Consider the following 27806-nt stretch of genomic DNA (forward strand, 5'->3'; position numbering starts at 1 on the left):
TTCAGCTGCGCCGTGGGTTGGTCCGGTATTGCACTATCTCCGGGATCGGCCTGCGCATTCCTGTCTACGCACCGTGATACGGACGTGAGGCGGCCAGGGTACCCCCCTGGGAACGCATGGGGGGGATGCATACGGGGGCTGCAGGCAAACAGCCTCGCAATAAAATGCAATCGTGTTTCTTTGCGTCTTGCACCCGGACTGATGGTATTTCGTAAGCTGAAAAAAAAAACAGGCGCTATAATATCACTGCAAAACAGTTCGAAAATTACCTTGACTTTATCACGAATACAAACAGTGACTCTGTGCTTTTCTTCTTCCTGGGAGTGGTAGTGATTCCATTCCTGAACTTCTGCACTCGCTTTGATACTTGAGAACCTTGTGGGATACGGAAAAAAAAGGGGTTCGTCGGCCCTTCCATTCCGTGAAGATGGTTAACCAGCGAAGCAGAAACGTGCGGGCCCGGTGTTTATCACTGGGTGAATCCCGAGGGTTCATTAAAGTATTTCTCAATTATGACGTTACACACACGTTCGGATGCGATGGAGAGAACGACGTCACTGACGGTATGCCCACAGTCCGCCGATGTCGCTTGCGTTCGATGTCTCGAGTTTGCTCGGCGGCATGCTTAGCAGCATTCGCCCGTCACTGCCACTTGCGATTATTCTAAATTAAATTGTTTCAAAATTAAATCTGTCCGTTACGTAAGACAATGAATGGCTCATACCCCCTTAAGCAATGGCTCATACCCCCGCAAACGCGGCCTCCCCATTACGATGACAGAAGAGAAGTGGAATTCTACGCTGGAATGATGAGCGGCAACGCAGCCAGCTTTCGAAAAAGACGATGACGACGAACGCGGGAGAAGTATCACGACCGCGTGCCGAGCAGCGAGCACGAGCGCAACCCGAGGGGCGCCAACGAGCCAGCTGTGGAAGAAGACGACGACGCTCGAACCAATGCTGATGATGTTAGTTTTCTGCACGCAGGCGATTTCACCTAGACACATAAAGCTTCGCTTCAAAAATACGTTTTCAGTGAAAAGCCTGCATTCTGTCCCTCACACAACACCGGAAACAACTCTATCGGGTCTGTTTCACACATGTATCGTGACAGGTTTCCCTGCAGCTGGCTTCCTAATTCTACGCTTTTTATTAACCTGGGAATGCATAACCACAAGGCTTGTGCTACTCTCGTTCATTGTGCTTCCAGATTATGTCAGGCTCTTTCTCTCTTACGCTGTTATCCTGGATATTATTAAGAAGCTGTAACATGGGGCTTGGCCGGAGTCAACATTGCAAGCATGGAAGACGAGTGGAATGCCTTCAAGGTGAAATACGGTAAGTCGCTGCTCTACCTCGATACCTAATAACTTGTTTGGCCGAAAGTCTTAGTTATCCTTTTGGAGCTATGAACTGCTTATATATATTATAAAACTACACATGTGCTTGAGTAACAAAACACGTTGTCTAAAAAGCATATCAGGCAAACTGACAATGAAGCGAGAGAGATCTAGCACAGGTGAAATTAAGTGTTATGTTGAAAATGATGAATTGTAATATTATTAAGGAAAATGGAATGGAAGTGGACGTAAGCGCAACTTGCCGGTGGTGGGAACCGAAGGCTCAACTTCGGCATTTCGCGTGCGAAATGCGGAAGATGAGGGCTCGACTCTAACCTGTGGCAATGTTATCTTTTGGTTCACTTTCCTTTTATTTCTACATTTAAATTATTTAATGTAACAGGTAATCTCCTCAATGCTTTATTTGGTACCCATTCACGCGATTGTAACTAACAAAAATTCTCACCCTAAGATCAGAATATTCCTCTCTTCTTCTAATTTATAGCTGTCTGTATACCGTGCGATGCATATACAAACTTTTCATAAACAGTTAGACGGTTTGCTCGTGCAATAATATTTTGACAGCAAAGCTCCGATTTCGCGGAGTATTCTCGATACGCGCCGTGCACACCGCTCAATATACTGTGCGTTCAATCCTTTTATTTTCCCATTTTACCAGAACTCTTCTCTACACTAGCTCAGACAATCCTTTTTCTCTTTTCTTGTTTGTAGGGAAATATTACTCGTCACAATTAGAAGATGAGACAAGGAAGCTGCAGTTCCTTCAAAACCGGCTCGAAATCGCTGAACATAACAAAAGATACGCAAGAGGAGAAGTTACCTACACACGCATAGTAAACAAGTTCGCTGACATGGTTCGTAAACCAGATTTCTGACTACTTATGCACAGACGCATTTAGTAGATAGTAAAATGCAATTACATTCTAATGCGATTAGCAGTCCTTGCTTACTTCAGGCGTTGAGAGCCTATCAATCTGTCTATCTATCTATCTATCTATCTATCTATCTATCTATCTATCTATCTATCTATCTATCTATCTATTTGTCTATCTATCTATCTATCTACCTATCTATCTATCTATCTATCTATCTATCTATCTATCTATCTATCTATCCATCTATCTATCTAGCTTCTTAATTCCGCCGGCCCAGTGGCACAAGTTGTGTATCAAATTGTTCCAGAAGGTATGCGCTTCTGGTTGTGATGGCGTCATGGTCGTTCTATCCTCGTCACTTCAGCTTGGTCATCTGACTTTCGGCATGCCGTTGTCGTCCCCCCGTTTGCATCGGTCTCATTCCTTCTTCGTTAATCTGTAGTAATTGTGGTCTCCACAGTCAATCGTGATTATACCGCCTTTGTCACGCCATTGACGTCATTGCATCGTCATCAGCCAATTGCCGTCGCGGATCGTTCTATTGCGGTCATTCCAGCTTCGTCATCCGGTTGTCGACCAACGTCGTCGTCATTCGTACAGGCTTCATGATACAGTCGTTGCCACGTCATCACCGTCACGCAGTCGTTGTCATCTCAATATCTTCATGCCGCCTTCATGATACTGCCTCGATCGTCTCGTCAACGTCATTACATCGTCCTCACTGCGTCGTCGTCTTACAGTCGTTGGCATGCCGCCGTGCTCGTGGTCGACTTTGGCAAGTGATTGCCAAAGCAAAGTGGGCCAGCTACCGCAAACTTTGTATCTCGCATGTAGCCAAAACAACTGAATTGCGAGAGTGACCACTCAGACTGCAAATAAACGTGTCTTCAGCAATGCCGTACGTGGCTACATTGCTTGAATGCTAATCGCACTACTATCGACAGTCGTCGTGAGATGGTTTCTGTGGTACTTTTTTTGTTCAGGCGGCAAGTGGCATTACAAATGCAGAGGCCAAGGAAGCGTGTGCCCAACTAGACGTGCAAAGAGATCGCAATCTTTTGGTAGTCAAGAAATAAATTTTAATTGTCCCTAACGCAGCCTTACTCTGACCGAAAAGTATCATTATATGAGAGCAGCAGATAGACCCTGTCGAGAGTGATAATTCAGGAGAAAACATGAATAAAGTTAGCCTGACTATAACATAATATATAATAATTTATTTAGGAAGCCTGCCAATATTTTTTTACACCTTTGGTATAATTAAGAAAAGCGTTTGCGTTTTTATGTCAGAATGCTATTTTGCAAGAATACAATGTTGTCAAAAAAGTAATAGTGTCGTGAGATGATGAAGTCGGGCTGTCGTCAGCTAATCCTTCATTGCTTAATACTAATTCTTATAACTCAATTCAGGTTGTCCTTAATAGTTCATGGATTTGGATTAAGCTATATGAAATCCTTCGGTTATTCAATGACTTCTAAACAAAGCTTCGTTCGTCAAAAAATCTGCGTAAAAGGTTTTTAGAGAATTTGTAAAAGCGTATCTTGCATTCAGCTTTTGTTTTTACGCCTCACTTTTTCTTTACTTCAACATATAGACAGTTCTCCCATGTATATACCGCATGCAATTTCAGCTTTGTGGACAATCAACAGCGGAAATCGAGGAGACAGATACAAAGCTGTAATTGGTGTGCTAAGCACAATTCCCTTTCAATTTCTGCAGTTGCCAGAGGAGATCAAACATACAGTTGCGGCAAGATTCCTTCACCCATCGCACGGGACTTACCACGGTCAGGAAAGCAGACCTTCACGAATGTTCAACACGTCAATTCTCCCTGACGCTGTCGATTGGAGGAACAAAGGAGCTGTGACTCCTGTGAAGACGCAAGGACCCTGCGTGGCGACATGGGCTTTCAGCGCGGTTTGCTTTGTTCGATTTCTCTCATCTTCTTTCTAGCCAACAAGCATTGCTCTTACATAGATGCATTTGCGTTTTCTAAGCAATCATCGGGCAGTCCTATGCTTTAAGGTTCTTTACTCAGTTTTGCGGAAACAAGGAAGCACTCTGAAGAATAGAAACTAAGAACACGTCTCTCAAGGCATAACGCCAATGTGGGCAAGAATAAAGCTCAGCAGATCAGAACAATGCTGAGATCAAAACAATCTTGGAGTACAGAATGAACAGAGGGAATGATGCATAACGTCACTGAGGCCACGTGGCTGAGGCACAGCAAAAGACGCGCACCGCTAATTTGACAAGACGCACACCGTAAAACGCTCGCTGCAAAAACGAAGGTGTTACATTTCGACGCCGGTATATAGCACACTGTATGAGTGGAGTCGAAAACGACAGGTCTGTACCCTAGGAAGTACGGTAAGAGAAGCGGCTGAAAATAAAAGCGTATACCCTTACGTTTGACGGATAGCGCGCTTCAAGCTGCTTCCATTTTTGGCATCATACGTAGGCAGCGACCGAATACGAGAGGAGCTTTGTCGGCTGCTTGCTCGCACGCTTACTTTACGCTCTCGTGTGCAGTCGGACGACGAGGGATCGATGTGGGGACGCGAGGACAAAAAAGTGCAAACGTGTGCTGAAAGACGGGAAGTGGCCAAACTATAGTTGTCGCCTCTGCAAGATTCATTAAAGGTGAATACACACGCGAAGGCGAAATCCCGCCTGCTCCGCGGACCAAACAGTCACGTCATCCCTCGAATCTGGTGCAGCTGAGTTAGGTTGCATTCCCACAGCCGGAGCGTCGTTCGCGGAATCCGCGTGCTTACTCTCGACTCCAACGGTGCACGTAGGTGGCCAGGCTAACATATCTTTATCTTGCTTTCTTTTGCGTAAGTCTCGCTGTCAATCGACTTATCTACCGCTTATCTATCGTTTATTCTCGAGCGAAATGCTTGAATGTTTTTTTCTTCCACCATCTCCCTCATATATTATATGATCGAACTTAAATCGGCATTCGCACGATTGCAATCGCCATAGTGCTTCAAATGCGTGAATTGTACAAACTTATCAGAAGTGAATTTCCTGCGTGCATGTAGCTTGCTCAGCACTTAAATAGCACTATTGTTGCTTCTCTGGGCGCACCTGATTGCATGACCTAAATTTACAAACAGCTCACGAGTTTCAGCCCAACTGTCCGATACATAAATCTATACAGAATGCGTACTCATATGCTTGCAGCAGCTGATAAGTACAAGAAATCTCAGAAGCATGTTTATTAATGCGTTAGCATTAGGATTGTCCAAGTGGAAAAACGTGGGTGCGTGAAGTGCGGGAAGCCCGTCACGTGGTAGAGGGGTATATATATATATATATATATATATATATATATATATATATATATATTGTTATGCCCACGAAAGGCGTAACATTGAATAGGCCAGGTGCAGAGTTATTCGCGACGGCCTTGATCAGCCAAGGTGATGATGATGATGAAACTTTGTCATTGCTCGCACCCACTAAGGAGGATAGGCCAAGAATCGGCCGGCAGGTGGTAGTTCAAGAAAATTATTATTTGAAAATGAGAAACTCAACGTCAAAGAAAAAAAAAACAGAACCTTTTGGAGTAACTAGACTAGTATGCGAGCGAGCAGTCAGACTAACTGAAGGGTGAATCTTAAAAGTGGTTAAAATCAAGGATAGAATAACTACAATGTTAATAAAGTATTTGAAGAAGCTAATTTCACTGAAATGAAGGCTGATCTGGTAGGTAGAATAAAGCTACAATAACTTGCAGGGTAATAATCTTTCAGTTAAAATGAAACCATGCCAACAAACGTCTCTGGCTATAGCGTAGTGTCGAGGCCTCGAATGATAATACTAGCGGTATACTTAATCCTAATCCAATTTTGCAGAGTGGAGCTTCGAGTATTACCTTTATCTGGTTTGAATATCGTCGGCATGATAAATAGTAATGGTCTATTGATTGAATTTTCTTACAATTGTGACATAGAAGGTAAATCGTCAGACCAGCTCTACGTAAATTGAAATTCACTTGCTCGATGCGACAGCGTAATTTGGTGTATGTAACTTCCAACTACTGAGGACACCACTGTTTATTCCAGCAAAAACCGAAATGCTGAATGTTTGGAAGTGGTATCAGCGATAATGTGCTTAAAATATTTTGTAGGCTAAATTTCCTGTATCTCGATGCATGGATGTAAGCTGTATCAAGTAAAATATGAATCAAAGGTCCACTTAAAGACGTTCTGGGTAATAAATCTGCCATTGAGTTAAGTATAAACCGTGGGGGCCAGGAACCCACAGTAAATTAATTTTTCGTAAAGTTGTAGGGGCTAAGTTTTGGAACACACTTACGATAGCTGTATTCGTTGCCGTGGAAAGCGACGTACATGCCGACCGAGAATCTGTAACTACGACCGCTGACGATTAGTTAGCAGGAAGTTTTCGCAGTACTAGAACAATCGCCAATAATTATGCTATGAAAATACGTGTGTTCTCCGGCAGGCGAATAGAAAAGTACCAACTAAGAAAAGGAGCGAAAATGCCTACACCGGCCTTCTCGGCTGACAGTGAAGAATCAGTGGCTATTATATTATTTGTTTCCAGTTGAGGAAAAGGTTATCTTGTTTTTGGTCATTTCAATATTAGAAAGGCATTAGTTAAGCATTTGAAGGGGAAGTATCGCCAAATTCAATCTGGAGGCTTATCTTGGATTGACTTCTTGGGTGAATATATGTTGAATTTGCGCATTCAGTTGTGTTAGCTGTGGCTGTACGAATATGACCTGAGGGGTGCGTGATCGCAACCAATGATTATTAAAAAATGTACTTGGTTCATTAATGAAAACATACATTGATTTTCTTTGAGAAGAATTGTAAGTGTTTAGGTACGTTTGAACCGTAAGAATCCTGAATCTACTTTATAAGCATGGCATTCACGTTCACATATACACCGCGGTGTTTGCAACAAACTTAAGGAGCCAAAGGCATAATCGCAGAGCTTCCCTTTCTAACAGTAGTAGAGGCTCAATTTTATAAGCAGGGCTGCCAGAAAACAAGACGCACCCCAATTTCATGGTGGGTCGGACATAGATTCTATATATATTAATTAATGTATGTCTTCGCAACCCATAACGTAGGTTACTGATCTTATTCAAAAATCCCACGGCACGAGTTGCTTTAGACGCGACTTTTTCAATGCCGGCTCCTCCAGTTTAGTGTCCCATCAGACGTGATTCCCAGGTGTTTAAGAGAATGCACCAAGGGAATAAACTCTTGACGATACATGAGACAAATGTGAACGGGAAGATGTAAAGGAAAGGGAACAAGTTCAGTTTTGCTGACGTTCAGCGACATTATGTATATTCTCAATCCACGTTTAGCGACTACGTAAGTAATTTTGCAATGATTGATAAAGTGAATGTACATCAACATTCGATGCAAAGAAAAGCGATGTCATCGGCATAAACGTATACTATAATGTCCTGGAGCTGAGGAATGGAGCTTAAACATATATTAAATAAAACAGGAGATAACATTAACCCTTGTGGTACTCCGTGTTTCTGCTTGTACCTAGACGATGCCGTCTGCTCCGGACCACCGTCAGTTATACGTAGTTCATAGAAGAGGCAGGACGTGTGTCGAGTGAGCTCCTGAACAACACTTTGTGATGGGGTGAACGTGTTTTAAATCATGGATACGGGACCTCGAACAGTTGCGACGTAATGCTGACGCATTTACCTTGCATTTACCGCTTAATCGGCGATGAATATTTATCCTGGTTTATTTTTTATTCAAGAGTAGTCGTACTAGCATGGCGTTACATGGCGTCTGATTCATTTCGTGCCCTTATATTCTTGGATTTAATTTCTTGCTTTACTAACGCACTTATGTGTCACACTTTCATCGGTAGCCATTTTGTTCTACCCCTATGCTTCTAATATAATGTGAAGTGTTCAATATTTTTTAAAGTAATATACGTACCTGTGCATGCTAACGTATTTCGCTGAGGTATATGATTACTTTTTTTAGAATTTATTTCTAACATTCTCATGAACCATGTGCAACTAGACCGGAGCCGTGGAAAGCCATCATTTCATCCAGACGGGTCAACTGGTGGACCTCAGCGAACAAAACCTCATCGACTGCTCTCAAGACTTCGGCAACCTAGGTTGCGAAGGAGGCCGAACAGATCAGGCTTTTGAATATATCATACAAAACAAGGGCATTGATCTAGAAGAACTCTACCCTTATGCTTCGAAGGTGAGTGATTAATCCCAAATAAGAGTTCTCTGCTGTTCTCTGAGTAATCTGGACGGCCACACGGGAGCTTACTTTCGTATGCTGAGACAGTTCCCATACGTTTGTAAAGAACAGATGCTACGAGGGGTTTCATTTACTTGTTCAAATTTAGATTTAGCCTTCTTGGAACACCCCGAGTCGCGTGTAGAGACCTGTTCCTTCGTTGAAGCTGAAAATAACGTCGCACCTTTCCGCCTTTGATGTAACTTTACTGCAGTGCCTCTGGTAAAAGGGGACTTTTACGAAAGCCTCCACACTTCTTATTGGAGTCGGAGATGCACCAACATTTGAGTCGTGCTACTGTGAGCACATGATCTGAGGGGTATTGTGTTTTCGTGATCGTTATGACGTCGAACGCGATGCTCTCCGGGCTGTTTTAAGCCTGCCTGTATATAGATAAGTTTCAAAAACAAAGATTCTTGGACTATTGGCCCACGCGTCGCAGCCTTACAAAGCAACACGTGCATTACTACACTTTATGAAATCGATTGACCTTATTGACCAATTGTAGGCGTTATGGGCGGCTCCCCTTGTTAGCGCTGCTATAGGGCCTACCGTCCCTCTCCTTCTTTTGATCCTTCTCCCTTTCCCCAGCGTGTGATAGCAAACCACGTGTGCGTCTGGTTGACCTCTCTATACAGTTTCTTTCTCTCTTCCTCTTCCTTCTTCTCCTTCTCCTACTTCCGTAAGCTACTCGAACGTCCGAGGAAAGGTGAGCAACAGGATTTATCCTGCTAAAGAGAAGATAAAGTGCCCTCATTGTGTACATCTGAATGTAGATGCATGGAAATCTATGGTTATGCATGGCTCGTGAATTGCGAGACCATGTCAAAAGGAAAACTAAAACATTTCACCTTACTTCTCACTGTGGTCTCCGTGCAAAAGAGACTGACAGTGCATTTAAGCTCTCTTCAGCGTGAATTTCTTAATTCTATCTAGTGCGAAAAACAGCACCAGTTTTTAAGTTTTAGGTTAGAAGACGGAAGAGTTCTCACCTAAGGGATCTCTATATATAGAGAGACAATGTTGCGTATGATAGCCAGTGTGAGAGGCAAGGTATAGGTTCAAACTTTCATCATAAAATCGAAAAGGTAATTACATCCAAAGAAAACATTTGACTTTCTTCTATGACGTAAACATATGCATTTCAACATAATGCACACATGTTTCAAAAGGTTGCTTACGAACTTTTATTGCGATCGCAATTATATGTGCACTGCAAGCGAATTTTTGTCGATGGAGTAGCTGTCGGCATAGCCGTGAGGTGTCATATATATTTAGGTATATGCATGCTATATGCCACGCCATGCTATATGACATGCGGTACATATGGGTTATACTACCGCAAAATTCTATCACTAAAGTTGCTCATACCAGATCTTGCATTCTTGACAAAATTATTCCTCGGAATTTTGAAAATTGTAGCACAGACAACTGGATATGAAGCAAAACACCAACATCACATGCTTTTATCTTAAATATTGGCAGACCCGAATGTTAAAAGTGCGAAACAATAACACAGCTCTAATCTGAAAATAATGTTGCTTTATTAGCGCCACTGTGCACAACCTCCGGGATCGGCCCAGGAGAGAGGTTTGAAACATACCCGATACGAAAAAGTGGTGGTGAAGTCGCTAAGAAAGATGTTGGCTTTAATTATTAAACATACGTGAAATTGTGCGATGGCAGGACTCAAAAGGACCCTTAGCATAACAGCTCATTCTTACTTAGCCAGCTTGCACCTACTTGAATTCATATTGCCAAAACACCTACGGGTCTTATACTTGGTGTACTATTGTAACATGTTGCTATCTCATTTATTGCTTCACCCTAATGATCAAACTGTGATATTTTTTTTTTCATCTACATAAAGCTGTTTCACTCGATAAAACTTGTACGGCGCTTAAGCTTCCTCTTTAAGAGTGGAACGCGGTAGCATTCAAAGATCACGGACTGCGTATCACGCTTCCCGGCAACGGCAGCTTATGTAATCCTAATGTTTACCGAGAAGCGCTTGCGGTGAATGCTGTAAACGAAGGTGAGCTTTCAGGTAGAAACGCGCGCTCTTGCTTGGGCCGATCCTTGAATTAACCGACAGCCGCACCATAAAAAAAAAACTTATGTCATTTTCAGGTTTATGTTGTTGTTTCGCACTTTTAATGTTTCAGTCTCAGAAAACTTAACATAAAAGGCATGCACTACCGGTGCTTAGTTTGATTACGTTTGTTTGTGGGCTGTCATTCTCAAAATTTCGAGCTGTAACTTTGTCAAGAATGTAACACAAGGTGTGAGCAACTTTAGTGATTGAATGGTGTAGCGATACAAACCGCATATACCGCATTTCATGTAGCAAGGCGTGGCATATAGATATATCTAAATATATGCGGAAATTTTTGCTCACGGACAACGGCGCGGATGCCGACAATGGATTTTTGCGACACAGGTCTCTTAATGATATCGCGTTAAAACTTTGGCATACACGTTCTTCGTCATGTTCTATAGTCGATAACCGCTCTGGATACTCCTGTTTGGTAGAAACTATCGCTTTCAGTGCTTTCAGTTACGCTCATTAACAGGAAAGCCGAAATCGCAAATGCGTAAAATGCCTGCGCCTTAGCATGAAACTCTATTGTGGCACTCACGGGTGATTTGTCATTCTTTTTTTTTTTGCATAACTTTTCACTACTGACTCCGCCACCAAGCCACAATTTTTTTGTTTGCCTCGGGTGTTCAAAATATGCGGCTCGGCCTACTCTCGCTCTTTACACAGTTTAGACCATTTCTCTTTTACAAACATACGCACTCGACGGCTTCTGGTCTGGCCCCATGTTCCAGTCAGCTAAACGTGGCGGACTAATTGAGGACAAGTAGCAGGAAGGCATTATAACAGAAGCCCGCATTTATTCAACACTTTCTTCTGTAAAAATTTACAGTTTTACAAATCAGGTTGGCTGCAGGTTATACGGGAAATTATAAGTATTAGCCTTGACCCGTTATGCGTCGTTCCTCTATCTGAAAACGCAAAATGAGGCTTTTGATACATTGAAACAGCTTAAAAACATACTTTTTGTTCTACCATAGTAGAATTATATCGCACGTGACCGGAAGTTTATGGGGGCTGCAGTCTCACTGCCATTATGGCGCGCGCAAACATTTACTCTCCTTAGTGCCGTTTCCTTGTTGTTTCGTTCGTTATTTGTAGGCGTGCCGAAAGCAATCTCGTAGCAGCGTATATGAACGACGCCTGCACAATAACCACTTTGAAAGCCCTTACCAGCGCACATGAGCAAGTGAAAGTTGAGTATTCGGCCACCCTTTGTACTTTTCCAGCAAGTACCAACATGGTAGAGTCATCTACCGTTTAGAAAACGAAATTGTGCGCGCGTCATGCATGGCCTTCCGAAGTCAGGTCATGCGGTAAACAGCCGTCGCTATAGAAACATCTTTCGCTCGCTATCTCAGTAATGAGTTGAGCCTTTAGAAAACACTTCACCTGCAGCGCAAGAGATATGCATCCACTTGTGGATTTAGTTACAATGAGAAATATGAATGAGGAATGTTTTCTCCCATACAACCGGTCGTTGTCTTTCCCGGTGTTCTCGTTTGCATATATGTGGGCACTTTTAGAGCGCAGATCTTAGGCGTCCGTTCCTCGGTTGAACGTCGCCGTCCCTCGGCGCAACCGCACGCGCTCATGCCTTCGTCGCCGTCTTCTTCCACAGCTGGCTCTGATGTCGCTCATCATTCCAGCGTTCTCATGCTGCCCCTCCCTCTGTGAAGGCGCTGACGGCAATGATGATGATGATTCCTTATTTATTGGCACAATTGGCTCATTGCCAGTCGGTGCGGTCGTCTTCTTCCACAGCTAGCTCCAATGCAGCTCATCACGCCAGCGTTCCCATACCACCCCTTCCTCTTGCGAAGGCACTGAACGCACTGATTCATTGCCAGTTGGTGCGGGAATTTTGGTCCTCAAATTCTTTACCCCAATATATCGCGAAATGAAAACGCGTATGCAGCTGCGCTCAAATTTTGCATAAGGGAGTATTGTAGTTGTCTGACATCTTTTTACACTCCTTTTATTCTGTTTTAGACCATGCCGTGTGCATTTGACAAGGGAGCAGTAGGGGCGACGATATCCGGATTTCGAACAGTTCCTCATAGTTCTGAAGAGCAACTCGAAGCGGTTGTAGCCAACGTGGGCCCCGTAGCAGTGGTGGTCGATGCCGGGCATGATGATTTCTTCCAGTATCATCAAGGTAAGACTTAATTGAATCGCCAACAGCTATGCGAGTTGGTGTAATTTGGCTGCTACTCATTGCACCACAAACGAAGCCCAAGACGCTGTTCGAAACAACATAGATCATATACGTTTGACTGGTTGTAATTCAACACTGACCTTTTCTTGAAAACCTGAGGGCAATGTGGCGATTTCATTTTTTTTTCTTTTCGAGCTTCAGTTTGCCCACTTCAGCTTGCCTAGGAAAATAGCACTAAAAAAGGGAAATGCGGCATCAAAACTCGAACTCGACCTGACAGTCCAAAGTATTGATTCTCGTGACGTCAATTGGGCGCGACACATGCACCGGGAAACAGTAGCAAATTAAAGTACAGTGTGAAACCAGAGCAAATTCTAAACATATTGCATTTAACGGCTTCTTCATTTCTTTCTGTTTGACAGAAAAGCTAGAGCAGGAAGGTTTGCTTATTCATGTCGTTTCGCAGATAAGTAGACGTAAGCTAAATGGCATCACTCATGACAACGTACTGCAGATTGTGAATACAGATACCTTCTTAACATGTTGGCACCATCGCAGCAGCTAGTGGACAATTGCAGTAGAAATAATCTATTCAAGAGCATGGATTGGGATCATGCACGCACAGCCATTAGACCTAGTTTGCTAAAAAACTACGCAACTCTCAGCGATGGCATCTGCTGCACGTGGCTATATTGTCCCGCAGTACATACGATACGAATTTCGGCGATCTTCGTGCACACGAAAATAAATTGGGGCAGCAAGTGTCCTTGAAGGTTAACTATTTCATGCCAATCATACCCGAACGGTATAGATGGTGCCAACGTTTGGGCGAATTTTTAAATTCTTATGCTTCAATTCTTAAGTGATTTCTCTGACGCTTCTTAAGCAGCATGTATGCTACCTGTTATAGATAGTAGCGACACATGCGCACTGAAGTATGAGACGTACTCGGAAGTGACTAGATCGAACCCTTTGGTAAACACGTGATCTACGGCACGTCCTCTTGCGCATTCGATTGGCCGTGTTTAGGATGACGCCAAACACTTGCTCCGTGTAACGGGGGGATACACTGGTTGCCGATTCGATCTCTTGCTGCCTCGCTCGAAAGAGCGCGGGCAAGCGCAATTCCGTAGCGTGTCGCCGCATAGAATTCTCAAGAACAAGGGAGTCTGCTCGTGATGAAGAAGCGTGATCACCATGGGATGAAGACACTGGCAGGAGTGGCGACGATGGATGAAGACGATGACGTGATGATAATTACTACCCAACCACCATGGAATTACGACACTGCAGTGATGACGATGATGTGACGCCGACTGCATAACGACCACACTTTAAAAACCAAAGGTGTCGAACACTTTCTAAAGGCTACTCATCAGTGTGGTAGCTGCATGTCACATATACGGCGATGTTTCTACAGTACATGTACTCTACCAGGAGCAGCCTAGATGTCCTATGCCACTTCCAGAGAGAGTAGTAGCAGTAGAGTATTTCAGCTTCACTGCGCAGGAGTGCATTAGCTGCACTAGAGCTGATTTCACTCTATTGCAGCTAGTTAGAGTAACTGCTGTACAGCGGTTGCAGCTGATTAGAGTAACTGCAGTGATGTTGATTTCACTCCATTAGCCAGCAACATGAGGCAGCGTTGCCTCAGCTTGTAAAAGAGAATAATGGAAAGTTCGCTTCAGAAATTAAAAGGGCAGGTACATCCAGCTTTGAAGGATTATAGTTATGGCTACGTACGTATAGCAATGATTATTCCAGGCTCGCCACTGCATTGTACGATGACTTTTTATGTAATGAATTACTTGAACTCAATTACTATTTTTTGGTAATTCTGTAACTTAACGATTACGTTGTTCACTCGGTGACGCTCACGGTAATTCAGTTACTTCTTTCCAGTAACCAGTTAAACCTAACCAGTTACTTTATTCACGAGACGAGCTGTAACAGGGACGCAGCTTTAAGAACCTGATATTCGCGAAAGGTATACAGTAGAGTGCCCGATATCGTAGCATGCAGAATCCTCGTGAATGCGCATATTCAAACAGGAAAACATGGAGGCTCGGTATTTGTTTCCTCATGCTAAAGCTGCATCAGGCGTTCGCCGATTAATTGAACATGTGCTCGTGTGTCTCCATAGCGAAGGCCACTTATGTAGGAAGGTAATGCCAGGAAATTACATGCGGACGATTTTTTAGTAAGCATGAAATGCTTTTGCTCCCATTGTCGGCGATCTTCTAGTGACCTTAGCCAAAATGCCCAAGCCCGTATCGGGGCACTCAAACCAGAACATCCGGGCATCATTGCGAGAACGAAACGATATCATCCGGGTAACTAGTCAAAGGTTAAGAAGATGCGGTCTCCATGGCCCCCAACCCCTTGTACAGGACCGCATTACATATACCATAGCTAGTGCCCAAACAAGTTACAAAAATGTTGCTTCGGAGTTCTTCCTAATGTTTGTTCACAATGTCGCTCAAGCTGTAACTTCTAGTAACGCTGAACTTATATTTGTCATTTCCAACAGCGACTTTCAAAGGGCAGATGCAGGGCCCCATACACTTGATTGTCGTCTTTTGGCGCTGAGACAGGGTTGTTGTGTTATTCTCAACGCCAGCTGTACGACAGTTTGGCGGCGCGGGTTTTGCACCACCTCGCTCGAGAGAGGGCGCCAAGCTGCGGGACCAGGCTGGCAGCGTCCGGCGCGCCGCGGATTGTTTGGTGGTGTGGTGTGGTGGGGTGTGCCTTTGCTAACATGCTCTATACCCATTCTAAGATTATGGCTAGTATAATCTCCAACCAATCTGCTTCGCCGGTAGCCATTTCATGCTCACAGCTACTCTCGATTACGGGAGAGCCGGCATTTTTCTGCTCTTCATTGTCCCAGCCGGGCGCGTCTTTTCCTAGTCGCAGCGACAATGAACCGCTACACTTCATATATGACCCAGGTGCTTATTAACCACAATATTGTGCGCAAGATTCGCTTACATTACCACCACCACCCTACCTCCCAGCGCGCACATCGACCGAATTCACTAACCTCCCTGTATTTCCCACTTATTTATTTACAACTCCTCGCAATCCCAATGAGGATTATACCAGGAGGGCGAACAGCCACAGAATACAAAATATATACAAAGTCAATTACAGCATTGCAAAGTGAAGAGGTGCAGTTATTACGTCCACATGAACAGAACGTTATTCTATTAATGTAGAGAGGAATACAATAGTCAAAGCTGTAACATAAATAATGTCTAAGATGAAGCCGGGAAAGATTACAAGGCAAACGGCCTTCAATTTCCGGCTGCAAAGCAGGTAGTTGCCTTGCAGCCGGAAATTGCCTCAGCGAGTAAGTTTTCGCTGTCACTATTGATGTCTTCACAACAAAAACAAGGGACGACAGCCGGCGAAATTTTTTTTAAAAGCAGCTGTTGTGCCGATAAGCAATGTATGAAAGGCTTCGAAGGAAATGAAAGGGTCAGGTCAGCTCATTCTGTTTAATGTATCCATGCAATGATAAAATGAGTTCGAAGGAAAGTAACATAGAAGTAATCGATTACTATTGAGTAATTGTTAACGTATATCGTGAGACAAGAACTGGTACCTGTTCTTAATTACATTTTCAAATAAAGTAATTGTAATTGTAATCGATTATTTTTTCTGCCACGTGTAAAGATGTAACTGTATGTGCGCCAAATACCTAAATGGCCACCTTCATCTAAGAGAGAGAATGTAAAGGAAAGGCAGGGCGGTTAACCAAGTTGCACCTGGTCTGCTACCTTGCTCTGCGGGAGAGGGAAGCGGGTACGTAAAGCTTTCGTGTATATGAGGCTGCCCTTTAAGGCTTTTGACATACATAGTCCGGACACACAAACACTGGGAGTCTGCAATGAGCACTGCCTCACATTCGTTAAAATTGAGCGTTGGAGCTCTTTGGTCATCCCTGGCCCTTGCACCAAAAAAACCCGATGCATCATCATCATCATAAAATTCAGCGTGACTGCACTTGCATTTTCTGAAATGAGCTTTTAGGGAATATTCTTTTACTAGCAGGGACGAAGCTGCGCCAAGTTCACAATCATTGCAAGAAGCTTTGCAAATGCTGAAAAAAAACAACAACGAAACGCATAATTATTACCGATATCAGTTAAAATGTAACATGAATAAAATACAAGCAAAGAGCAATGCAACGAAAGAGCAAACAAGCAATGAAAGACTTGCACATTTTATTGACCTCGAGCCAAATTCTAGTAACGCGAGTCCTGAATAACGAATGCCCTATACAAGCTGACCAACAAATTAAGCCATCAGAACTTCAAGGTGTTTGCAAGGAGCGCAAATTGGCTTCAATTTGGTTCTGCTTCTCACAAGAAGACAGTGGTTGATACGAGCACTACTGGCGAGGAACACGAAAAAAAGGTCGAAAATAGCTCGAAAGTTTGCGAGTCAAAATCTAGGTATAATTCCCCATCTCACTCTTCAGAATGAAGAATCTGAATAGCAAATCTTGGCAGAATAATAATTTATAAGAAAAGAAACAAGGAGACACGTCAGTGACTCGATCAGTCAAATACGTTAATAAATAAAATTGCGCTTTGTGCATTAACAGCTAGTGGCAATAACGAATCTCTTAAATAAAGCACTGAGGGAGTTTGAGGGCCCCCTCAACGCAACTTGCAACCACGCAGAATGAGGTACTACAGGACCTCAGAGTTCGCGGGCACGGGACGACCGATAACTTCTATTTTTACAGAGAGCGATCATCAATGAAAAAGGTCGTGCATCATGGGAAGGCAGCAAACAGAGGTATTAGACAAGAGCGATCATGTGATTTTACGATGCTGTGCGTAGCTCTCGCGTCTGCAAGGGGTGCCTTGACTCCCTCATGGGCGCTCCGCGCATTCTTTTTTTTTTCTCTTCACTAAGCGCCTGTGCCAGATGTCAAAACGTCTTATGTGGAGTATTTTCACTTTACTTTCTTGTGAAAATGATCCAAGCACCCAACGAACGGGAATCTTTCAGTGTGTGTTTGAGCTAAAAGTGCAGGCGGATGCAGTGAATTCACCAGTTATGGCGAAGTGGTGTGCAAACTGTGACATTACCTTTAGTGTTTTGTACCACAGTATCGGCGTATGGCCTTTCAGCCATGAAGCAAATTTACCCCCAGAGGCCATCGCAGAGTTCTCGCCGTCGACGCAGGGAGCATTTGCGCGTTCGATAGAGTATATGTGCTGCAAATGGTCTATGGCCTCGTACTCTACCACTACGAAAGAGTTGTAAAAGAGTAATTGCATTTTCGCTAGAGTAGATGTTGCACCTAAGCTACCAGGACTCTTGATCTTTAGAGTGGGGAATGACAACGATTTCATGACGACAGTGGGATGAGGATTATAAAATAATTGCATTAGTATGACGACGCCGCCATCGCGACAGTAGTATATAACAACTGCATGGATAGCGACGATGCCATGTCGATGATGATATGAACACAAAGGGATGAAAAAGGTGGAATCCCAATGATGGCCCAACAATAAATGTCTGACGACAGCGCAATCGCCACGATAAAAGGACGATGATGGCGACTTTGTGATGCCGACTGGCGATGGCGGCATCAGGGCGACATTGTGATCATGAAGCAGTGCCAACAATAACATGACGACGATGGAATCATGGCGACACTATGGAGACATCCGCTCGAAGAAAGCGTGTTGACGAAGATATGACAACGCAGTGACAGCAACAGAGTTAAAAATGGCGGAAAGACGGCGAAGATAGCACAATGAACAAAATCACCAGCCCTTCCCCTGTCGATAAAATGGGGGTATGCGAAGCTTGTCGTGTGTGTATCTGACCTTCGTAGGGATTTTCTTTCTTTCTCTCTCTCCATCTATCTCTCTTTCATTCTCTCTCTTTATTTATTTCTCTCTTTCTCTTTTTCTTTGTCAATTTCTTCATTTATCTTTCTCTGTTTGTTTGTCTGACTTTCGTGGTCATTTTCTTTTGTTCTCTCTCTTTTTCTCTCTCTCCCTCCTTCTTCCTCTGTTTATTTCTCTCACTTCCTCTTTCTCTCTTTCTTTCTCTCTTCATTTTTTTCTTTCTCTCTCTTTCCTGCCTTCTCTCTTTCTATTTCGTTCTCTCTTTATTCCTCTCTCTCTCTTTTTCTTCCCTGGTATGTGCGAATGAGCTTGGACCCTTCCTGTAGTATCGCCAGGATCGGCCCACTTTGGCGGAAGTTTTTTGCTGGGCGCACAAGCTTGGACCCTTTCTGCACCTTTGCCAGGTTCAGCCCACTTTGGCGGAAGTTTTTTGCTGGGCACACGAAAGAACCGTCGGTTGGTAGAGGTATATAGCTTCGCTATAAAGGATGACCATATGGTCATGAAGGCAATGAAATGACGACGGCCTAATGACGACTACAGCATGACAACGATGGCATGTTAGTGCTGGAACTCACGTCCGCTCTCCCGTGCATCAACTGCCGCCGCGTGGCGCCTTATCTCACCTATATCCGGTGTTTGTTTTCACTATGTCCCATTCTGGCCAATCGAGCCGCCATAATTTGTATCATATATGACGTTTGTTTGCGTGCGCTATTTCGGTACCAGCCAATCGGACCACTTCTCGTTATATGCGCATTTTTACACTAGACTATCTCCGAGATCGGCCCACATTTTTCGGAGACAAAACGTCATCAAAGAACATCGCGTCCTTGAGACAACCACTCGCTTGCTGACAAGCTTGTTGTGAGCTTGGCTCTGACTAGGCAAAAAGAAAGCTTCGCATTTAAAGAAGTTGACGGAATTGCCCTATAATCAGCCAATATATACGTACATGAGTTAGCCAATGTAGTCAACCCTAGCCTACCTTATTGAGTGATCATTATTCCTATGTGAACTTTCTCTCTTTCCTATTTTTCATTTTTAGGCATTTATAATAATCCATTCTGTAGTACTACTGACGTCAACTACGGCCTTTTAGTAGTTGGATACGGCGCTGCCAATGGCATAGATTACTGGATTTGTAAGAACAGGTAAGCTCTCCTTTGGTTCCTAGCAAATGTGTAATAGTTTTATATATACTGGTATCTAACGGCATTTTTTGAATCCTATATTGTGATGCCATAAACGATACTGTTCAAATTTCAGCATTGGACCAGACTGGGGCGAGCATGGTTACATAAGGATGGTGAGAAACAACGCAAACCAGTGTGGTATCGCTACTTTGGCCACCTATCCGGAAGTCTAGTCGGCATAAAGCAACATTTAGAGCGTCTTCTTGCTGCGCAGAATCTATTGTTTTTAACACCTGAAGGAAATATAGACCATGTTATCTGCCAATTTAAAATGAGCACTCAACTCGTACCTTGACAATTCGTGAGAATAAAACATATTGCGTACTATACCTGATTCCTGTCTTACTTTACCGCAATTGCATTATTTAGCTCAGCTGCCCGTGCCCAGCCAGTGGTTTAAAACGTCTTCGGGGCCAAGACAAAGCTCAGAAATCTATACTGGCATTGCGTTTAAGAGATGACACTTGCCATTTTAGTCATCTCGTGTTGCCTTACACATCGAAAGCGTGTCTTCCTGCTTCACCATTATTAAATTCTCTATAATTTTTACTCTTACATACTGTGTCCACTTCGTCTTCCTTCTTTAGGATCGTAGCGATATCTACTTGAAACTTTCCACTTGCTGGTTATTACCCGATGTGTTGATTCAGTCATCATATAGCATTCCGGGAGGGGGGGGGGGGTATGCTCTAAGAGTCAACCTTGTGGACTGTGCAGTTCGGCTGTCGCTGATTGGCTGCAGCTGTACCAGTGAGAAGGAGACTGGCTGGGGGCACTTGTCCCCTCCTCACTCGTGCAGCTGCAGCCAATCAGCAGCGGCCGAAATGGACAGACTCTTACAGAATACTCCCCCTGTTGTGAGGGAACATGTCATGGGCTCAATTCCCTGAAGCAGCGGTCACCCTCCGAAGGGGGTCTCACATTTACATGCAAAGCTGATAACACCAGGCGGTCAAAATTATTCCGTAGCTTTTTGCTATAGAGGCTTCTATAGCCAAAGTAAAGCATTCCGACATTATAGCCCAATAATCATCAATCAATCTTCACCTGCTCCTCGAAGAGGGTCAATAGTCTCCTCGCCGTGCACTTGCTCATTAAGGGAGCAGGTATGTGGCTTGGAAGGAGGAGGAGGAGGAGAAGAGAAAGGGAAAAGGCAGGGATGCTAACCAGAAATGCGTCTCGTTGGGTATCTGCAGGATGAGGGAAGGAAAAGGGGAAACGAAATATGAGAGAGAGGGAGAGGAAGGAAATTGAGTTCGCGCAAGCGCGTGGAGGGCACCGCAAAGTCAAAGGCGTTCAGACAAGGCACTCGACCTCAAAAAACACAAGAGTGCCTTCACAGCCTTGTGGGTCGACGAGCTTTGGGGACGGTGTTCGAGTAGCGCCTGCACGGACAACAGCTGATCGTCCTGTCGTCGCTATGCGATAGTTAGTGCTTGTCTCGGTGGCTAAAATCGACGACAATGGCACAATAAATGCTCGATGTTCTCTTCGCTGCCGCAGGAGTCGCGCGCAACACAGTCGGTCGTTCCAATCCATGCCACGTTCGCCCTCGTGAAGGCCCCTCCCAACCACAGCCGGGACAGAAGCGCTGCCTCACGTCGATGAAACCCGGGTTGATGCCGGAGATGGAGCGAAGGGTTCAGTTTGTGTAACCTGGTGCTCCTTATACTTGGAAGGCGTAGCATTGTCTATAGTTATAGTACTTGAGGAGCGAAGGCATGCGACCACCAATGCTGTAAACAGGCCATTTCTATGTGCTCAGTCTTGCACTTATCTCTTTCTTCCGTTTTCCTGTTTTATGCTTTCACTCCCCCAGTGTAGGGTAGCAAACCTTGTGCCACCTGGTTTACCTTCCTATCTTTACTTTTGTTTCTCTCCATGGCTCCCTGTCTTTCTCTCGCTGACAATACACGAATACAAGATAGTACACTGGACTGTTTCGAAAATGGCGGCCTGAATTAAGTGGCCTGATGAGCAACTAGACAAAGGCAAGCCTCAATACACTTTCGACATTAGACATGGTGACATGTCTGGTCCTCCTTATTGTTCTATACTTCAGTTCCTTAAGGATGCGCGAAGACGCTTGTTTCATAAAAATAAACAATGAGTTAGTACTAGGGTTCTGTGCGTTAGCGTTTCATTTCTTACAGAGTGGGGAGATGTGGAGCATTAAACTCGTGTATCAAAAATCTATATCTCTACAAGAACAAGCCACGACGCTATGTAAGCAATAGGGTCAGTTGCATTCGCGCAGCTGATCCTTCAATTTATTTAGAAAGTCTCTTTCACAGAAACACCACAGATACCCATGAGAACCAATTAGGCGAACAAACTTCCCCGCTGCTTTTTTAACAAAACAATCACTGTTCTCGCTTCTTAGAAGCAATAAAATTGCTTAGAAAAGAGGTAATGACATTAAAGAATAGCGAGAACCACACTTGTTGCCAAGTATCAGGTTAAACTCGAGGTCTCTAAAGAAAGAAAAAAAAAACGAAAATCATCATAAAAAAGCTTCCTCTTCTTTCGCACTGACTTCAAAAATGTACAAGAATAGCAGCAGTGCACATACACAAGATGCCACACTAGTTTGGAACAAAGAGAATATGAAAAACGTATCACGCCAAGCATAAATTGTGCGCGGTCTATATCGCATGCTAGATTATCGAAACAAAGAAAAAGTGTAAAGATCGCTTTTCGTCAAGTTGTTTCTTATCTGGCAGATTCGCGATGCTTGTATGGACATTCGAGTTCCTAACGTCACCTAATAGGAAGCCAAGCGCTTTGTCCTGTACGAAGGCATCCTTTCTTTCATTTTTCTCTTGTAATGAGTCATATTTTTAGGTACAAGTTCAAATATGCTATAAATTATATGCTCGATAAATGTATACTCTATCGAAGATAGTGAGTCAATGTTTAAACTTGACTATGTTCTTGCGCCAACGTGCTTAACTGCCCAGCAATATTACGCAGTGTGAGACCTACTTTATGGCACGCCGTTAGGCCTAACCACCAATGGCTGTGGCGGGAATAACAACAAAAGATGCGGTATTTGTGCGTGTCCAATAAAAAATGCAGGAAATAAATAAGTTGGAAATTGCAGTCATTTTGCGATAGTGGATGACACTCGCAAACCACTAAAAAAGGATTTTTACATGGCACCTATAAGGCCTTATTTTTAAAGGAGCTTTAAAAGCACGCATTTTATTTCTCGATCGTCTTTGCTCACCATTATACATGCCCGATTACGGCAGGCCTTACTTCATGAATCATTTTCGACTGCCTTTGCTTGTCAGCTTTTTGGATCTGTGAACATTGCCTTAACCCTTTCACTGGCAAGATAAGAAAGCGTTGACCTATAATTGTTTTATTGCTTTATGTATTTACTTTGCTCAAATACATACCAATTGAAATATTAATCGATTTCTCTAAAAACTAAGTGAGATATAGTAGGTCAAAGTTAATGTTGACCAGGTGGTGAAAGGTCAATGTATGGTCCAAAACTGTTCTCTGGCACTTGCTTTGGCAAGGTCCATATGTGTTCTTTAGATCTACCTTTATGGAGTTAAGAAATAAGAGCTTGCTAAAATAGAAAAGAAAACGCATTATCAAGAATATGACCCCACGTGCGCTAAGAAGATATCGACGAAGCCTTCAGAATTCGTGACTAATACATCTGCTGCTTCTCACGCTCGACATTTTAGTGAACGCCACTGTTGAGTAGGTACATAAAGAAAGGTAAATTGAAAGGCACAATCTAATGTTTGGATTTGTCTAGTTTTTGCAGATGCTTTTGTTAGGTGAACAATAGCGTTTACATACCAGTTAAAGGGTTAAGTAAACTTATTCTTAAATGCATTTGCATTGCTATAATGTTGCGGCTTAAACATTCCCCTCAATCCTATATTTCGAGTAAGTGAATATGCAAGGGGAATGAGACAATTTTATTTCTGTGCGCATTGTGTTCCACAATGATGTACAAACAGGTTATTTTCATTTTTCTATGGTTTAGCTCTTGCATAACTTTTTTTTAATTTCATTCAATTCTTGTGTTTATAACGTTTGTATTTACTAATGCCAACTGATTCCAGTAACTACTTTAGGACGTAAATTAGGAGGTTTCCTTGGTGGTTTTTGTTACGTAGGGACCTCCTATAGCACCAAGACTAATGTTCTTTGTCAACGTTATGCAACCGAAAAAATAAATTTCACTTCCCCTCACATGCTTAGTTCTTGCACATTGATTGGTTCAATATTTGGTATTCGAAGAACACTTAATAATTTAAATAGCATACTTCTACAATAATGAAACTGTCGCACGAATGAATGAATGAATGAATAAACCTTTATTTGAAACAGTGAGTTAGTTGCCAGTCGAGGTGGGAGGGTCCCTTATTCCAGGAACCCTCTAGCTTGGATCGCCCTCCGGGCCCGGGCGACGAGTTCGCGCTGGTCGACTAGGTCCGGCTTGGAGATCGCAGCCTCCCACGTCTCTGCGAGGAGGGTTGGGTCTGCGTCTGCTGCTATTGGTTGTGTCGTTGTAATGCTTGCTCGGGTGTGCTTGCATTGCAGTAGGAGGTGTGCCAAGGTGTCTGGCACGTTGCAGTGTGGACAGGTGTAGCTGTATATCGTCGGGTGGAAATGATGCAGTAAGCTTCCGTGGGTGAAGGTATTGCTCTGGAGTCGCCTGTAGTCGGTACCTTCGTTTCTCGTTAGTTTTGGATGTGGTGGGGGGTATACCCTGCGTCCAAGCCGATAGTGCTGCAGTAGCGCTTGATAAGTTTGCGGTATTGATTCCGTTTCCTCCGCTGATTTGGGTGGGTGGGACATGTCGAAATCTCGTGCGGGGAGGCCCGGTTGACGCTTGCGCGGGCCGCGGTGTGTGCCGCTTCATTCCCCTCGAGTCCCTCATGTCCCGGAACCCACATGATGCAGGTGTAGAGGGGAGGAGTGTCACCACGTTTCAGTATGTTTATCGCTTTGACGGAGATCCTGCCCTTCATGTAGTTGCGTGCCGCTGTTTGAGAGTCGGTGAAGACCACTATGGCATCGTCGCTTGTATGGGTGGCGAGTGCTATAGCGGCCTCCTCTGCTGTGTCCGCGTGTTTGGCGAGAATTGTAGCCAACGCCAGTGTCGTTCCCCTGTAGTCTGTGACGCTGATGGCGAAAGCGTTTCGGCCCGGATACTTGGCTGCGTCCACGTAGCGCGCCTGCGGGTCGTTACGGTGCTTTTGTCTGATGGCGTTTACCCTGGAGAGCCGTCTGCCTCGATGGTGTTCTGGATGCATGTTCCGAGGGATCTGATGAACTTGTAGGCAATCTCGGAGCTTCGACATGATCTTTTCCTTACGTTCGCCATCAAGTTCTAGGTTGATTGCGTATCCTGTGCGTCGGAGGACTGCTCGGCCTGTGGTTGTGATCTTGAGTCTCTCGATCTGGTTGATGAGGTGCGCTTCCGCAAGTTCTTCCCAGGAGTTGTGAACTCCCATGCGAAGCAATCGGTCAGTGGAGGCGGTTGCTGGCAGTCCTAGGGCGAGTTTCGTGGCCTTTCGTATTAGGAGGTTTAGCTTTTGTTTCTCGGCTGTCTTCGGGTTGAGGTAAGGAGTTCCGTATGTAATTCGGCTGTACAGGAGGGCTTGTATCATTCGCAAGGTGTCGTGCTCTTTGAGGCCATTGCGGCGATTTGCCACGCGTCGTATCAGATGAGTCAGCTGTGCCACAGTGTTCTGTAGTCTAGGAGTGTGGTGGAGCCGGACCCGTCCTTGTGTATATGGAGTCCGAGGATTCGAAGTGAGTCGACCTTCGGTATCGGGACTCCCTGAAGAAGGACTTGTGGGTCCAGTGCGTCGTGGCTTGGGGGCCGGCCCCGGGTGCGTGCCGCGAGTACTAATAGCTCGGATTTATCCGGGGCACAGTGGAGGCCGCAGGTATTCAGGTACCGTTCGATGATGTTGACCGCCTCCTGAAGACGGTCCTCCTGTTCACCCGTGCTCGCGCCTCTCGTCCACAGTGTGATATCATCTGCATATAGAGCATGAAATATCCCTGGGATGGTGTCTAGGAGGCGGGGAAGTTTGAGGAGGGCCACGTTGAAGAGGAGTGGCGAGATTACCGAACCCTGCGGCGTACCCCTATTAGGTAGGTGAAATGTCTTGCTCCGGAGATTGGCAATTCCCACCGTGGCCGTACGGTTGGTGAGGAAAGCGCGTATGTAGGCGTATGTTTTGGCACCGCAGCCGATATCTTCTAGGTTACGGAGAATGGCTTCATGGCTCACGTTATCGAAGGCGCCCTTTACGTCTAGAGCTAGAATGGATGACTTGCTGTGTTTGCTCAAATGGTCAAGAATATCTTCCTTTAGCTGGAAGAGGACGTCCTGCGTGGAGAGCATCTGGCGGACGCCGAACATGATGTGTGGATAGCGATCGTTGTCCTCGAGATGTGTGGTGAGCCGCTCGTTGACCATGTGTTCAAATAGTTTCCCGGCGCAGGACGTAAGGGAGATGGGGCGGAGATTTGCGATGGAGATGGGTTTGTTCGGCTTGGGTACCATGGTCACCTCCGAGTGTTTCCAGGCTGTTGGTAGCTCGCCCTTAATCCAGCAGTCATTATAGTACCGAAGGAGACTCGCCAACGCCCGAGGGGGTAGCTGTCGAAAGTGCTTGTTGGTGACTCTGTCTTTGCCCGGGCTCGTATTGCGTGTTAATCTAGAGAGGGCCGCCTGTAACTCTGCCTGTGTGAAAGGCCGGTCTAGCTCTTCGTTGGACGCTCCTTCGTACTCCCTGGTGGTGGAAAGGTTGGTGGCAGTGGTGTGCGGGTTAGCTGAACCGTGTAGCTTCGTCTGAAGTTCTTGGAGAAGCTGATCCTCTGTGCCGCCATAGTTGTGGATTAGCCGGTGAATTGTATGTCTTTGTTGGGTTTTGGTGTGGGTGTCGTCAACCAGTGCTCGAAGTATATGCCAAGTTTTCTTTGTGCTGAGCGTCCCTTGAAGTTGGTCGCAGAAGGATCGCCAGTTCTGGCTCGCCAGCTGTTCAGCGTACTCCTGTGTCTGCGTGCTTAATAGGGCAATTCGGCGCTGGAGCTTGCGGTTGAGCTTTTGCCGTCGCCATCGTTTGAGAAGCGATCGCCGAGCCTCCATAAGTGCAGTAGGTGATTATCGACCGCTGGATTGTCCTCGTCTAGATGAATCGTCCTAGTGTGGCCGTCAGCCGCACCCACGATACCGTATAACCAAGCTTCAATGTCTTCAATGTCCGAAACGTCGTCAAGCTCATTCCTATACGCGTTCCAGTCAGTGAGTAGCGCCTTTACTGCCTTGGGCGCGCGGTGAGATTGTTCAACCTCGATTTGAATTATGTGGTGATCGCTCCCTAGCGTGTCTGGGAGTCGGGTCCAGGTGGCCTTTCGCACGTCTCGGCTGAACGTGAGATCAGGATTGGTGTCCCTCGACACGCTGTTGCCCACTCGTGTTGGTTGGAGCAGGTCATTCCATAGCGTAAGGCCGTGCTGTTGTGCGGCGTCATGAACCCGTGCCCCTTTCTTGGTGGTATTGGGGTAGCCCCAGGCCGCGTGTGGGGCGTTAAAGTCCCCCACTACAACAAGCCGGTTACCGTTAACGCTCTTGCGAAGCTCCCGGACGAAGTGGTCGTAGTGGAGTAGCTGCTCTCGCGGTGGGCTGTAGAGGTTGACCAGGTATAGGCTCTGTTGATTCTTGCGAGTCGGCAACACCTCCACTATGGTGTGTTCGATTCTAGTGTCTTCAATTTCGTGCGGCTGTGCGGTTAGTGTCTTCTTGACAAGAATTGCGGTGCGGGAAGTGTGTGCCACAGTGGAGTAGCCGGGGAGCTTTATTTTCTTGGTGTTGGTTTCCTGTAACGCGATTATATCAGGATTGTTTGTTTTGAGATATTCTTGCAGGTTGGCCGAGCGGGGTCTATAGGATCTGCAATTCCAGTGCCAAATGC

General features: G+C 44.9%; 1 protein-coding gene across 2 annotated transcripts; it reads left to right on the forward strand.

The window, feature by feature from the left end:
• Window positions 1-1105: 1105 nt before the first annotated feature.
• LOC119461485 (cathepsin L-like) lies at window positions 1106-20161 on the forward strand. Of its 2 annotated transcripts, XM_037722817.2 has the most exons (7): window positions 1107-1337; window positions 2072-2214; window positions 3956-4153; window positions 8278-8469; window positions 12602-12767; window positions 19695-19800; window positions 19916-20161. In XM_037722817.2, exons 1-7 carry the CDS (start codon window positions 1301-1303, stop codon window positions 20013-20015), a joined length of 942 nt encoding a protein of 313 aa, XP_037578745.1. In that variant the 5' UTR covers window positions 1107-1300; the 3' UTR covers window positions 20016-20161. The 2 variants fall into 2 exon arrangements, with proteins under 2 accessions (XP_037578748.1, XP_037578745.1); XM_037722820.2 differs by lacking the exon at window positions 3956-4153 and having other exon boundaries at window positions 1106-1337.
• The last annotated feature ends 7645 nt before the right edge of the window (window positions 20162-27806 follow it).

Source organism: Dermacentor silvarum, chromosome 8, assembly GCF_013339745.2.
Source record: "Dermacentor silvarum isolate Dsil-2018 chromosome 8, BIME_Dsil_1.4, whole genome shotgun sequence".
Taxonomy (NCBI): Eukaryota; Metazoa; Arthropoda; class Arachnida; order Ixodida; family Ixodidae; genus Dermacentor; species Dermacentor silvarum.

Bases quoted from the DNA above. Each gene is read 5' to 3' on its own strand.
- LOC119461485 (XM_037722817.2), top strand. From the start codon at position 1,301: ATGGAAGACGAGTGGAATGCCTTCAAGGTGAAATACG. The intron at 1,338-2,071 runs GTAAGTCGCTGC...TCTTGTTTGTAG, and splicing joins TGCCTTCAAGGTGAAATACG to GGAAATATTACTCGTCACAA. The intron at 8,470-12,601 runs GTGAGTGATTAA...ATTCTGTTTTAG, and splicing joins TCTACCCTTATGCTTCGAAG to ACCATGCCGTGTGCATTTGA.